The sequence below is a fragment of the Pelophylax lessonae genome (assembly GCF_965119305.1).
Source record: "Pelophylax lessonae genome assembly, chromosome: 6".
Classification (NCBI taxonomy): Eukaryota; Metazoa; Chordata; class Amphibia; order Anura; family Ranidae; genus Pelophylax; species Pelophylax lessonae.
The window spans coordinates 186846248-186860795 of NC_138773.1; the positions used below are offsets into that span (position 1 = coordinate 186846248).

Consider the following 14548-nt stretch of genomic DNA (forward strand, 5'->3'; position numbering starts at 1 on the left):
AAAGACAAGAAGATGCAGTCTGGGTCTCAGCCAATGCTGGGTTGAGGGCCTTGGGAAGATTGTCTATAAGGATTACACGTGCTGGAGGGCACTACACTGAGTCTTTGGCCTGGAGAAGGATTTTGTTATCTCCCTCACTAAGGATCTACCTGCGGATGCTGGGTGGTAGAAAGCTCCTAAGACATTGTGAGTAAAGACCTTGGTGGGGACTGATAGTTGTGCAAAAGAGAACTATGAGCCAGAGGTTGCTTTATGGACTGCTATGTTAGGGTCCTAGATGGATTGGCCATTCCCTGCTACCTCCAGAAAAGCTGCTTTTGGAAGATTAAAGAGAATCCTGTCCTACTGTTGATACTGATCATTTTGGAATACCCTGAGACCCTAAACTCCCTTCCCATTCATGTTCTTCAGCAATAAATACTAAAATGGCATCCCCTAGACTGAGCCTTATTTCTCAGTGTGCATGGGACTGAGCTTGTATGACTGGAAACCTCTGTACTACATTGGATGACCAAGGTATATTTTCAGTGGCCCCTCTGGGGGTAAGTGCTACATACACTTCAAGACTGTGGGATGTGACCTAAAGCTTGCTAATACTGAACATAATTAAATAGTAAGCATACAAAAAAGAGCACTGTGCTTATAAATTTCAATTAAATAATGGAGATGCTAGGAAAACTCTGCATTGTATGCCCCCATTTGTGGAAAATAGTGGTAACAGAGACAGTGCTAAATCCATTCCTTTAACTGATATGAACCTGCATCCATCATATTCTCTTCTGCTTGAGGGGTGCCTAAGATTTATGCTAGCCGTAGAAGAACATAAGCCTTGATATTGCATGCTATATGATGAATACATGTCTGGAGTTCTGCCTTTGTTTTTACTTTTCAAAGAACAGGTGAGGATTATATAGAAGGACAGAATAATCTTCTGCAATCCCAGACTGTGCGGGTCATACCTAGAATAGAAGAAAATGAAATAGAGGTGTTTATTTCAACTCAGGATCCGGCATCAATACAGGTGAAGTGCCTTGTGCTCTAATCTTCTTGAGTGCTTCCTGTGCAGCCTGTTGGAAGAAGGTTTTATCTTGGGGACCCATGATCAATTTTTTGGGGTCCTTGTGATCATTAGATTTGGTCTCTACTGAGTTAAGTGCGTATCTTCATTTTTTTCACTCAATTTAGAGGAAGAGATTAGCCTCGGTTCACACTTATGGAAATTCTATGCGGATCAGATGCGAAAAGCATGGATTTGCATGTTATATAAAAAGCATTATTTACAATGAAGGCTGTTCACATACGTATATGTGGTGCGAATTTTAAAGAGTTCAAAAGAGGGTCTTGTGCAAGTTTAAGTGTGAATTTCAGCTCCATAGACTTCTATTGGATCGGATTGAAATGGCAGTCCAGTGTTTACATCACTGCAAAATTTTTATTTTTTTTGCTTAGCTTTTATAGAAGATAAATTTGACCAATACCCTCACAAATATTTTTGGTGGGGCAGATTTTATGTGCCTGGGTCTAACATTTTTTTTGCAAAAAGTCCCCTATGTGATGATTTTTAGGAGACAGGTTCTATTTAACGAGAAGTGCAGGGTCTAAAAGACCCTGCATGTCTCCTCTGGGCTCCACTGGATGTATTGCAATGCAGATCCCATTGCAATACTTCCCTTCCCGGCTATGCTAGCTGGGGAAAGTGACAGGGTGACCCAGAAGTGACCTCATACACGTCGTACTCCAGGTCACCGACAAGAAGGGGAGGAGAGCGGACGTGAGTCCGCCCGCACCTGCCATGTTAGTCCCAGGCCTGCAGATAGGAAAGCAAAGCCTAGAATACATGGCCAGAGCTGGATATGTGCGCGGGGATGGGTATGCCTGTACTGGGTGCCTGTACCGGGTGTGGAATGCAGTGCAGCCACCTGAATGTTTCACCTGACAGGCAGAAGTCTGCCTGTCATTTTTCCACAAATCCCGGGGGCTGCAGCCACCAAATTGTATGAGAAACACCCAGCTGTCAGGTCCTTGCAGCGAAATTGTTAAAAAAAAAAAAAACTCATACTGATGGGCGCCCCTCTAGAAAGGGCACCTGTAGACACATGCCTATAGTGCCTAGTGGAAAATTCGGCCCCGCCCCCAGCCAGGAAATTGTATTCTAACAGCAATTCCAACTGCTGCTAATACACTGCACTCATTGGCTGCAGCTGCTAATCAACAAATGTTTTGCCTCTTCTTTGTTCAACATCAGTTGAACAAAGCAGGGATGGCCACACACTGATCAATATTCAGTCGGGCCCTGGTGAACCAGCTTTAGAGATTATTGATGTACTTACCAAATATATTTTGGGATCCAGGAACAATAGTAATATAGCATTTGGGTCCTGGGAGAATAGAACACTAAGGACCTCTTTATTAATGCATTAGATTTAAAGTTATATTAAAGACAGATTTTTTTTTTTAAATAACAAACATGTTATATACTCCCTGGCCAAAAAAAAAAAGTTGAAACCTGGAATTACCTAAGCAACTAACTAAACTATCCTATTGGATAGTTACTGCATGTGCCCAAAGAATGAGGTCAGCTGACTACCTGATTATACTGAATGACCAGGTTATTCTATCAATGGATTTTTTCTTCCCTGATGGCACGGGCATATTCCAAGATGACAATGCCAGGATTCATCGGGCTCAAATTGGAAGAGAGTGGTTCAGGGAGCATGAGATATCATTTTTCCACGTGGATTAGCCACCACAGAGTCCAGAACTTAATCCCATTGAGAATCATTGGGATCTGCTGGAGAAGGCTTGCGCAGTGCTCCGACTCTCCCATCATCAATACAAGATCTTGGTGAAAAATGAATGCAACACTGGATGGAAATAAATCTTGTTACATTGCAGAAGCTTATCGAAACAATGCCACAGTAAATGCGTGCCGTAATTAAAGCCAACAAAATATTAGAGTGTGTGACCTTTTATTTTGGTGGCGACTTTTTTTTTTTTGACCAGGCAGTGTACTTACCTGCTCTGTGAAGTGATTTTTAGTATGGTTACATGCCTAAAGTTAAAATAAACTGTTCTTAAGAGAAATATGGGGGCTGTCATCACTGATCAGAAAAGTAAAAGAGAAAGTCAGAAGTCCCGATTTGTATATTTTTTCTGAGTTTGTGACTGTTTGGAAGCTTAAAGTGATACTAAAGCTAAAGGCATTTTTTTACCTTAATGCATTTCTTGCATTAAGGTAAAAAATGTTTTCTTTTTTTCTGCCCCTCTCTGCGTGACTGCATCTCTTCTCCCTCTCTTCCTCTTCACACAGCACTCGAGCAGCAGCAGGAGCTATTGGCTCCTGCTGCTGTCAATCAAATGCAGTGAGGAGGAAGTGGGGGTGGGGCTAAGTCCCGCTATGTAAGTCTATGGAGTACGGCTCCATATACACACAGCTCAGGAGCACACAGATGGCTTGCTATGGAGACACACGTAGGAGAGGAGAAGCCGGGGGACCCGAGAAGAGGAGCAATACCACTGCACAGAGCAGGTGAATATATTATGCTTGTTATTTTACCTAAAAACATTTTTTTACTTTAGTAACACTTTAAAGTGGTTGTAAACGCTTACATATACCCAGTGAAGTGATAAGCCTCAGGTGATACACAGAGATGAACCAAACCCCCCTACATAGGTTGTACATGTTTATCTGCATTCCTTTCTCGCCTATAGCCGCTCAAAGTGCATAGTTTGCACAGAATTTTTGAGCTTCAGAAGGTGGGGGGACAGGAATCTGATGTTACATTCTGCATTGCACAGAGAGGAGAGCTGAGTATAGTTTGATACCTGGGTGGAGAAAATGACCAACCCCCCCCCCCCCCCTCTACACAGTCTCATAGGGAAATATGCACAGCTGAGGCTGTCAATCAGCTGCTGGGCTAGAGGGGGGCATGCTGTCTCTTGGGATTCCCTGGTGTCAGCATAAATGTTTAGAAGTAACATGCAGATAGCAGAGGGAGGAAGGAAAAACTAAAAATCATGCTTGGTGCTTTGGATTAAGGCATGTACACACTATAGAAGGATATGCTTTGTTTATTTTTCATTTCAGAGGTTTACATCCAATTTAAGGATCGGAAACACAGCAATGCAACTAGCATCTGCTGAACGAGTGGTCACCAATGGCAGCCCCCAAATTTCTTTCTTGAAAGACCTATTTTATGTATGCATGAGTTTGTGTGGTTCCCATTTTGGAAATGTTTTTACTGTTTATGCCAATAATAAAAAATAAGCCTTTATAATTTACATGTACAAATGCATATGTCATATTACCATGGTATCAATAAGGAGCTGCATGTCTTACATTGCTGGGTTCTTCTGGCAGGCTGCGGTGGCATCCGCTTTAAACATCCCCTCTGATTTCATCCTTTGTTGTGTGGAGAAAAGGCAATACACAGATCTCTCACACACAGCCTCTCAAGCTGCTATCACTGCTGTGGCTGCTCACAAGTAAGTATATAAGAGAATGTATTCTATGTTTATATTTCTATATGTATATCTACCTAGAATATACCTGATTTAGACAATCTAAACAATAATTGTTCAAGAAAACACAAATGGAAAAGCAAAATTGGGCAAATCATACAAAGCCTATAATAAAAAATACACTTTTTAAAAAAATTAAAGGAACGCTTTTTAATCAGAGTATAGCATAAAGTCACTTATACTCCTGGGGTATTGATCTGGTAAGTTAAGTAGTAGAGGAGGTTGTTAATCAGTTTCAGCTGCATTGGTGTTAATGAAATTAACATCAGGTGCTCTAGATGGGCAACAATGAGACGGCCTCCAAAACAGGAATGGTTTTACAGGTGGAGGCCACTGACATTTTTTTTTCCCTACTCATCTTTTCTGACTGTTTTTCACTATTTTTGCATTTGGCTAGGGTCAGTATCACTACTGGTAGCATGAGACAATACCTGGACCCTATAGAGGTTGCACAGGCAGTCCATTTCCTCCAGGATGCAACATCAATACGTGCCATTGCCAGAAGGTTTGCTGTGTCTCCCAGCACAGTCTCCAGAGCATAGAGGAGATTCCAGGAGACAGGCAGTTACTCTAGGAGAGCTGGACAGGGAAGTAGAAGGTCCTTAACCCATCAGCAGGACCGGTATCTGCTCCATTGTGCAAGGAGGAACAGGATAAGCACTGCCAGAGCCCTACAAAAATAAATCCAGCAGGCCACTGGTGTGAATGTCTCTGACCAAATAATCAGAAACAAACTTCATGAGGGTGGCCTGAAGGCTCGATGTCCTCTAGTGGGCCCTGTGGTTACCAGTGGCGTAGCGTGGGTTGTCAGCACCCGGTGCAAGGCAAGTAATTTGTGCCCCCTAACCCGCGGGATTTTAGCACTTGAGTCTCTTCCACTAGATTAGTTAAAGAAACCCTTACCCCTAAGCACATGTATTCTTTAGAGCAGGGTCCCCCATAGAACCTCCTTTAGAGAAGGGTCTCCATAGATCACCTTTTAGAGCAGGGTCCCCATAGATCCCCATTTAGAGAATGGTCCCCATATAATCTATGGGGACATTTCTCTAAAGTGGGGAATCTATGAGGACCCTGCTCTAAAGGGGGATCTATGGGGACCCTGGCCTGCTCTAAAGGGGATCTATGGGGACCCTGGCCTGCTCTAAAGGGGATCTATGTGGATCCTGCTCTAAAGGGGGGATCTATGGCATAGATCCCCTTTAGAGCAGGGTCCCCATAGATCCCCCTTTAGAGCAGGCCAGGGCAGGTCCCCCATAGATCCTCCTTTACAGCAGGTCAGGGTGAGGTCCCCCATATAGATCCCCCCTTACAGCAAGCCAGGGTGAGGTGAGGTCCCCCATATAGATCCCCCCTTACAGCAGGCCTGGGTGAGGTGAGGTCCCCCATATAGATCCCCCTTACAGCAGGCCAGGGTGAGGCGAGGTCCTGTCCCCCATATAGATCCCCCTTACAGTAGGCCAGGGTGAGGGGGATCTATATGGGGGACCCTGGACCTCACCCTGGCCTGCTGTAAGGGGGGATCTATATGGGGGACCTCACCTCACCCTGGCCTGCTGTAAGGGGGGATCTATATGGGGGACCTGGTCCCCCATATAGATCCTCCCTTACAGCAGGCCAAGGTGAGGTCCCCCATATAGATCCCCCCTTACAGCAGGCCAGGCTGAAGTGAGGTGAGGTGAGGCCCCGTCCCCCATTTAGATCTCCCCCCTTACAGCAGGCCAGGTTCCCCTTAAAATAGATCCCCTTTACATAATCTTCTCAGTCAGCCAGTGACTAGTACAGCCAGTACAGTACTCCTACCTTTTTTTCACCTGTCCCGACCGACCCCAGGCTAGGTTTTCCTCCTGCTGCAGCACCACTGTCACCAGGCTCTCACCTGCCTTCTTTGCTGAAATTGCTGACTCCTGTCCTGTTGTGACTCCTGTCCTGTCGTCCTCCTCCTCCTCGTTGCGCCTGCTTCTTCTGCTGCTGGCCTGGTGTGGTTCTTCTCTCCCCGTCTCCCGCGCTGCACTGGCCGGCCGCTGCGGGTTAGTCCCTCCCCCAGACAGTCCATCTCCGTACTGCACGCCTGGCTTGTCTCCCCCCACCACCACTCCACAGTGGGCGACAACGGCTGGATCGGATTCGGGAGCCGAGAGGCCGAGCCGAGCTGCCAAGCCGAAGCAGTGAGAGTGAGCCAGGGGCAGAGTCAAGAGCAGACTCAGCGGGCGGCGGCGGCCAGCCTATGACAGAGTGAGTGATTCAGTGACATCTGACATGACACTGCGGACAGTGTGGAGCGGATGCGCTCCCCCCAGATGTTGCGCCCGGTGCGGCCGCCCCCCCCTGCACCCCCCACGCTACGCCACTGGTGGTTACTGCCCGGCACTGTGGAGCTCAATTGGCATTTGCCATTGAACACCAGAAATTGTAGGACCGCCACTGGCGCCCGGTGTAATTCAGAGCAGTGTTACGGTGACAGACATGAAAGGGTCTGGAGAAGCCGTTGAGAACATTATGCTTCCTGTTTGGTGGTGGGTCATTGATGGTCTTGGGAGGCATATCCATGGAGAGACGCACAGACCTCTACAGGCTAAACAATGGCACCTTGACTGCCATTTGGTATCAGGCTGAAATCCTTGGACCCATTGTCAGACCCTATGCTGGTGCAGTGGGTTCCTCTTGGTGCACGACAATGCCCGCCTCATGTGGGTAAACTATGCAGCCAGTTCCTGCAGGATAAAGGAATTAATACCAATGAATGACCCCTACGCTCACCTGACCTAAATCCAATAGAACACCTCTGGGACATTATGTTTCGGTTCATCTGACGTCACCAGTCTGTTCAGGAGTTCAGTGATGCCCTGGTCCAGATATGGGAGAAAATACCCCAGGACACCATCTGTCATCTCATTAGGAGAATGCACTGACAACGTACCTTGAGCAATAAAGTTTCAGCAAAAATGGTCTAGCCTGCTGCATCATTTTTTCACTTTGATTTTCGGGGGTGCATTTAAATTCAGCCCTCTGGCTAAATTTAGGTTGATCATTTTGATTTCCATCAAATGATGTGGCATACTTTCATTCCTAACACATTACCCAGTCCATATCGGTATAGATAACCAGCATGGTATTTTTCCCTATTGACAAAAATAGGTAACAAGCCCCATCTGCCCCAAAGCACCCACTCCTCCAATCTTGAGGGCATGTGGCCTGGTATGGTTAGGGGGGGGGGGGTGCTCGCTCACCCCCCCTTTCCTGGCCTTCCGGGCTCTATGCTCAGATAAGGGTCTGGTATAGAATTTGAGGGTGACCCCCACACCCTTTTTTAAAAAAATGTTGTCGTTTTTTTTTTTTTTTCATTTTTTTTTATCTGTATTGTCAGGAGCCAGCAATACATTACCGCCGCGAGCAAGTTTAAATTATTATTTCCTTTAGAATATTAAATTCCTTTAGAAATGTCAGTATTGCTGCAGCAGGCTCCGTACATCGTACAGATGCGCCACTTTACAGGCACATTAAGGGGACCCCCCGTGCACTTTACGCATCACTTTAAGCATCATTAAAATCACTGCTCCTGGTAAAACGATTGTTTTAAATAAAATGTTTGCATCGATACATGTCCACTAGAGCAGTACCCAGGTCCCCATACACTTTTTATGCCAACAACTTGCATATAAGCCTTTAAAATGAGGACTTTTGATTTTTCATGGTCGTGCCCTATAGACTTTAATGGAGTTTGCATGTTCGCTAGAACTTTTTCCCTGTTTGAGATGTTCTGGTGCGAGCATAAACAGGGGGGTGTTCGGCCCATCACTAGTTTTCAAAGTGTTCCTTTAATCCTTTTGAGCAGTGTACATATCTAAAGACTACCTTCCGTGACAATTACGTTAAAATAAACAGAGGGACCCAAAATTATATGCTTTTTCTTTGAAAGCAGGGGGTTCAAGCCTCCCTTTTGGCCAGTGAAGCCACCCATCACATTAAAGCACTATAGTTCAGGCATATTATAGTGATTGCACATACCCTGAGAAGCATTTTCTGCAGTCCCAGTAGCCTAAGGCCCCTTTCACAGTATCCGTCCGTCGGACGGATTCCGTTTTTCTCAGCGGGGGATCGAGCCGCCAATCCCCTGCTGAGCAGCAGGAGGACAGCTGTGTCTCCACGCTGTGTGCGGAGACACAGCTGTCAGTTCCCCATGCATCTCTATGGGGGAAATAGGATGGGAACGGACCGTCTGTCCGTTCTCATCCGATCCTATCCGATCCGCTGGACGGATGGAAAATAGGGTTTCCATCCGTCCAGATTTGACGGATCGGATTGGGTTGGATGTCAGCGGACATGTCTCCGCTGCCATCCGATGCCCCATAGGAATGCATGGGGGGGACCGTTCAGATCCACCAAAAAAACGAACAGGCGGATCTGAACGGTCCGCCTGTGTGAAAGGGGCCTAAAGCCTGGGATGGTGTAACTGGTAGGTACTGGCACTTGCATGTAGTGTCCAATTGTGACCCACCTATCCCACATCCTCCTATTAGCCTCTAAGGCCATTCTTCATAGTGATAGGCCAGTAGAAGTATGAAGGAATGAAAGTAAAAAGGTATTGGTTGCAACAGTTAGGGTCTTTTTAAGATGTGCTGCTGCTTTTTCAAAAGTTCTTTCATCTCAAGCTGAAGCATACCAAACGTAGCCGTTAAGTTACACTTGTGCTGGGATTTCCACATGTGCGAGGATCACAACATCAACCTTATTTAAACTGCTCCACATGCACAGGAACTGAAGATGACATTTATTTGCCAGGATCTGAGTTATAAGTGAGCAGCTTCCACACTGTATTTGGAGATGGAGCTTGGGTGGAACCAACCAATAAAGTTAATTGTATATGTGTAGGTGGTTCCTGCGCTATCAAAGGAGGTGATTTTGATCCCTTCCGACTGCTGCACCACTGGACTGGTACCAGAACCCAGTTAGTGAAATCTAAATATGGGGATGTGTGGCGCGCTTTCAGAATTAGAAAATTAAATAAATAAATAATTGCTGTGATTAAATTATATGGTGAATAAATATTGTGTTGTGTTCTCTCAATTCCTTATCCTCGTGATTTGTAAAAATTTATAATAGAAAAGGCTAAAATAAGGTACAATCAATCTTCAAGTTGTTAAAACCAAATAATATAAACTATAAAGTGCTTCAATCCAATAAATATATCACATCATTCAATAAAATCTTTAAATCAAACTGGGTGTTTTCAATCTTCAAAAATATTCAATAAACCATGTCAATAATTATCAATAAAGTCAATAATGCAGTCTTCAATAAGTGCTCATGCTTTCTTTCCACCTTAAATGATTATAAAAGATCCAATTGTGTGTCTCCAACTTATATCCTAAAGTGCTTCTGTGCAAATATAAGGTGCTGTGCCTTGTTCCTCCACCAGGTGTCACCTCTAGGTGTACAAAACTCTCACCTTCATACAGTGATTAAATCGCCTGAATGTGTGTAATGAACCCCCGATTGGGTGTTGGTAAGCCTGGATTTACTGCCTGCGGCTTCCTAGTCCTTATCCCGAAATCCTTCTCTGGGTCCGCCTCGGTGTATTATGGTCCTCAGGGGTCCTAGTCTCCTAGCGCGACCTCAAGGCTCATTTAAACATAAAGTGCCATCATGGTGCAGTATTTCTTTAAAACCACTTTATTATTAAAACATATCATTGCACTTACAATTTTTCCACTTGTTATAAGCGTATTTTTTCCTCTGCGTAGCGTTTGGAGAACTTGGCTCCGGTCCGTAACGTCACTTCCGGTTACTTCGGCTTGCTCCTCCTACGCGTTACGTCACATCACGTGACTTAGGAGCTTAGGAAGTCACGTGATGTGACGTAACGCGTAGGAGGAGCAAGCCAAAGTAACCGGAAGTGACGTTACGGACCGGAGCCAAGTTCTCCAAACGCTACGCAGAGGAAAAAATACGCTTATAACAAGTGGAAAAATTGTAAGTGCAATGATATGTTTTAATAATAAAGTGGTTTTAAAGAAATACTGCACCATGATGGCACTTTATGTTTAAATGAGCCTTGAGGTCGCGCTAGGAGACTAGGACCCCTGAGGACCATAATACACCGAGGCGGACCCAGAGAAGGATTTCGGGATAAGGACTAGGAAGCCGCAGGCAGTAAATCCAGGCTTACCAACACCCAATCGGGGGTTCATTACACACATTCAGGCGATTTAATCACTGTATGAAGGTGAGAGTTTTGTACACCTAGAGGTGACACCTGGTGGAGGAACAAGGCACAGCACCTTATATTTGCACAGAAGCACTTTAGGATATAAGTTGGAGACACACAATTGGATCTTTTATAATCATTTAAGGTGGAAAGAAAGCACGAGCACTTATTGAAGACTGCATTATTGACTTTATTGATAATTATTGACACGGTTTATTGAATATTTTTGAAGATTGAAAACACCCAGTTTGATTTAAAGATTTTATTGAATGATGTAATATATTTATTGGTTTGAAGCACTTTATAGTTTATATTATTTGGTTTTAACACCTTGAAGATTGATTGTACCTTATTTTAGCCTTTTCTATTATAAATTTTTACAAATCACGAGGATAAGGAATTGAGAGAACACAACACAATATTTATTCACCATATAATTTAATCACAGCAATTATTTATTTATTTAATTTTCTACTTCTGAAAGCGCGCCACACAACCAATAAAGTTGGCATGAGGAGTGATCCTCACATATTTATAGGCGGGGTCAGGGTGGGACCAACCTGTACAGTGATTGTGAATTACAAAACAAAAAAATTTTACTGGAAAAGGAATATATCCCCTGCGCACATAAAATGATAACTGGTCTACAGAGTCTTATTTAAGACCTGTCGCAGCTACTTTTTAAAACATGTGATAAACTACATCTATAAAGTCCATCATATATAATGACATTTCCAAAAGTGAAGATGCTTGTAAAAGTTCATATAATCAAGATCACTTCAGAAGCCCAATCCACCAATATAGGAGACACCGCTGTGTGACCAGAAATACCAAAAAATGGATTCATCCACTGCCATGACATAAAGTGAGGATGGCAACTCATCAAATATAGTGGCCCACCCACTCACTCACGCAGGTAAGGCTAACAGGCGTATGGATGCTGATATTCAAAAGCCGGTTACACTTTTAATCGCCCATCTCAACCCTGGATCGTGACAGTCAAAGTATCCTGGCACCTTTATGCATCCATGCTCATCCGACCATCCATAAATGGCTCAGCAGCAAGAAAAGATAAAGGACGCACTAGTGTGATATTGCTTAAAACTACTAAATTTATTCATCACACCAAAACAATAGGAAATGCACTCCCTAAAAAAAACTTGTATCATATGCAGTATTACATCGTAATCATACGAATCACTAAGGAACACCGTTGCGGGCGATATTGCCAACCCCTGGAGTCGCTCTGCTCGTGTCCCCCAGTGACTCCCGGTATGCCGCATGTTCACGCTCTGACGCGGTTCGTCATTTCCGACTTCTTCGCATCGGTGGATGAATCCATTTTTGGTGTTTCTGGTCACACAGCGGTGTCTCCTATCTTGGTGGATTGGGCTTCTGAAGTAATCTTGATTATATGAACTTTTACAAGCATCTTCACTTTTGGAAATGTCATTATATAGGATGGACTTTATAGATGTAGTTTATCACGTTTTAAATTGTGTCTGCGCTACTAGTACTTTATTCATGATTCCATTTTTGGGATTTGAGTGGAGTATTTTTGCTAGTGATTGTGAATTGTCAACACCTACCCAGAAAGTGGACAGACAAAGTGTGGATCATGGATGAAGGAATTGTAGACTGTGTGCATTGTTAAAACGGTTGTAAACCGCTTAAAGTAAAAAAAACCTGCACGACAAAGGCATTATGTGCTAGTATGCTATGTATAGCATACTAGCACATTATGAAATATTCACCTTAGAACGAAGCCCTCTCAGCGGCACCCGGTCACTGCTGAGAGGGCTGACATCTTCTCCCGTCCTTTCTTCTGGGACTGCGGGCTCCAAAACTGCGAGTGGCTGAAACCGCGATGATGTCACTACCGCGCATGCGCACCGGAGCCCTTAGCTCTGCCAAGAAGCCCTGAAGTTCCAACACAGTAGGCTGGACCTTTAGAGCACATGCGCCGCTGATGTCAGCAGCTGCATGCAGGGTGAATATCTCCTGAACCATGCAGGTTTAGGAGATATTTATTTTACCTACAAGTAAGCCTTATTATAGGCTTACCTGCAGGTAAAAATAAGAAAGCGGGGTTTACAACCGCTTTAACAATGGAATCTTATACCATAATGTTGTACGTAAATGCTTAGACAGAGGGTCACTGGTGGACACATAAAAACGAATGGTGGCCCCTAAATTAGTTTCTGGAAATATGGCATCTTCTTTTGGTTGTTTATAGAAATACGTTTGGCAGTTGTAACGTGACCTACATTTTATTTGGTTTTCATGCCTCAATTCAATGAATCAGCACCAGGGTAGCTAAACCTGTTTTCCTTTAAGCGACACAATAATTATTATGTTCACTGATGTAGTGAGTACAAAGTCTGTACAAGATGGAACAACAAAGCAAAGTATAAGTCATGCAAAACAACATATTTTTTTAATATAGGCATTTATATAGCACTGGCAATTTTCACAGCTCCTTCATGGAGCTTACAATCTAAAGTCCCCATCTCACTTGCCTGCATATACGGATTACACATACTAGAGTAAATTCAGAATTGAAGTAAAACTATAGGCAAAACTTTTTTTATTTTTATTTTGGATAGAGCAAGGCAAGGTTACCCCTGTAAGATTTTTCTAGTTCAAATTGTATATTATTAGAAATGCGTCAAAATGACAACCGACAGGTTAGTAAACTACTGCGAGACATGTGTAAATAATATACAATGAACAGGGAAGGGTTAAAAAAAACAAAAATGCAAACAGAATAAAATTAGGGGTGTAACACATCGCCCCACAAAACGGTGATTAGCAAACAAGGCAAAATGTGACCAGCCTGGGGAACTCATGGGGAACCCATTGCTTAGGCTTCTAGGGAGGTGCCCTGCAGTCTCCTAGTGCTCTTCACTAGTAGGTGCCAAGGGATCCAGGAACCAAGCACATGCCGTGGTGCCTCCTAGTGGTAAAGTAGGTGTGGCTTTAAAGTAATTGTAAAGTCTAATTTTTTTTGTTTTGTTTTTTAAAATAACAAACATTTTATACTTACCTGCTCTGTGCAGTTGGTTTTGCACAGAGTGCCCCAGATCCTCCTATTCTTGGGTCTCTCTTCTGTGCTCCTGGTTCCTCCCTCCTGTTGAGTGCCCTGATAACAAGTAGCTTGCTATAGGGGCACCGACCCGAGTCACAGCTCCCTGTATCAATTCAGACACAGAGCCGCGACCTGGCCCTGCCCCCTCTCTCTCATGATTGGCTGATTGACTTAGATTGACAGCAGCGGAAGCCAATCATGCCGTGCTGTTGTCTTAGCCAATGAGGAGGGGAGTCCTGGGCAGCTGAGACACTACTGCAACATCGCTGGATAGAGATGGGCACAGGTAAGTATTAGGGGGGATGAGGGGGGGCTGCTGCACACATAAGGTTTTTTTTCTCTTAATGCATAGCATGCATTAAGAGAAAAAACCTTCTGTCTTTACAAGTGTCTCAACAGAATCTTATTAGAATGTCTCTTGACCAGTTGACCAGAAGCTTGGTTAGGCATAGAGAGGGAGCAAAAGAGCTAGGAAAGAGTAAAAGGAAGATGAAGGGGGCAGGAAAAAATAAGTGGGGGGGTAGAAGGGGTCCAGAGAGTCCGACCATGGTCTACCCTTGTAAGATTTTCTTTCGCCATCTGTGTCCCGTTTCGGAGATTTCTCCTTCAGTTTCTGTTCCATAGCCAAACAGGAAGTAAGGGGAAATCTCTGCAAGTTAAGGGAATTCCTTGGGAACCCCCAGATCACCAGAACTAGTGTCCCCATTGGAAGATTTCCCCTCTATTGCTTTTCT

General features: G+C 44.1%; 1 protein-coding gene across 1 annotated transcript in view; it reads left to right on the forward strand.

Annotated features, from left to right (window-relative positions):
* Window positions 1-14548, forward strand: part of LOC309557971 (aldehyde oxidase 1-like) — a gene marked incomplete at its 5' end in the record, with an annotated part of 174120 nt that overhangs the window by 72633 nt on the left and 86939 nt on the right. The window contains 2 exons of the mRNA XM_082260860.1: window positions 900-1021; window positions 4361-4485. Coding sequence (XP_082116986.1) covers window positions 900-1021; window positions 4361-4485 — 247 coding nt within the window. The remainder of the gene's footprint in view (window positions 1-899; window positions 1022-4360; window positions 4486-14548) is intronic.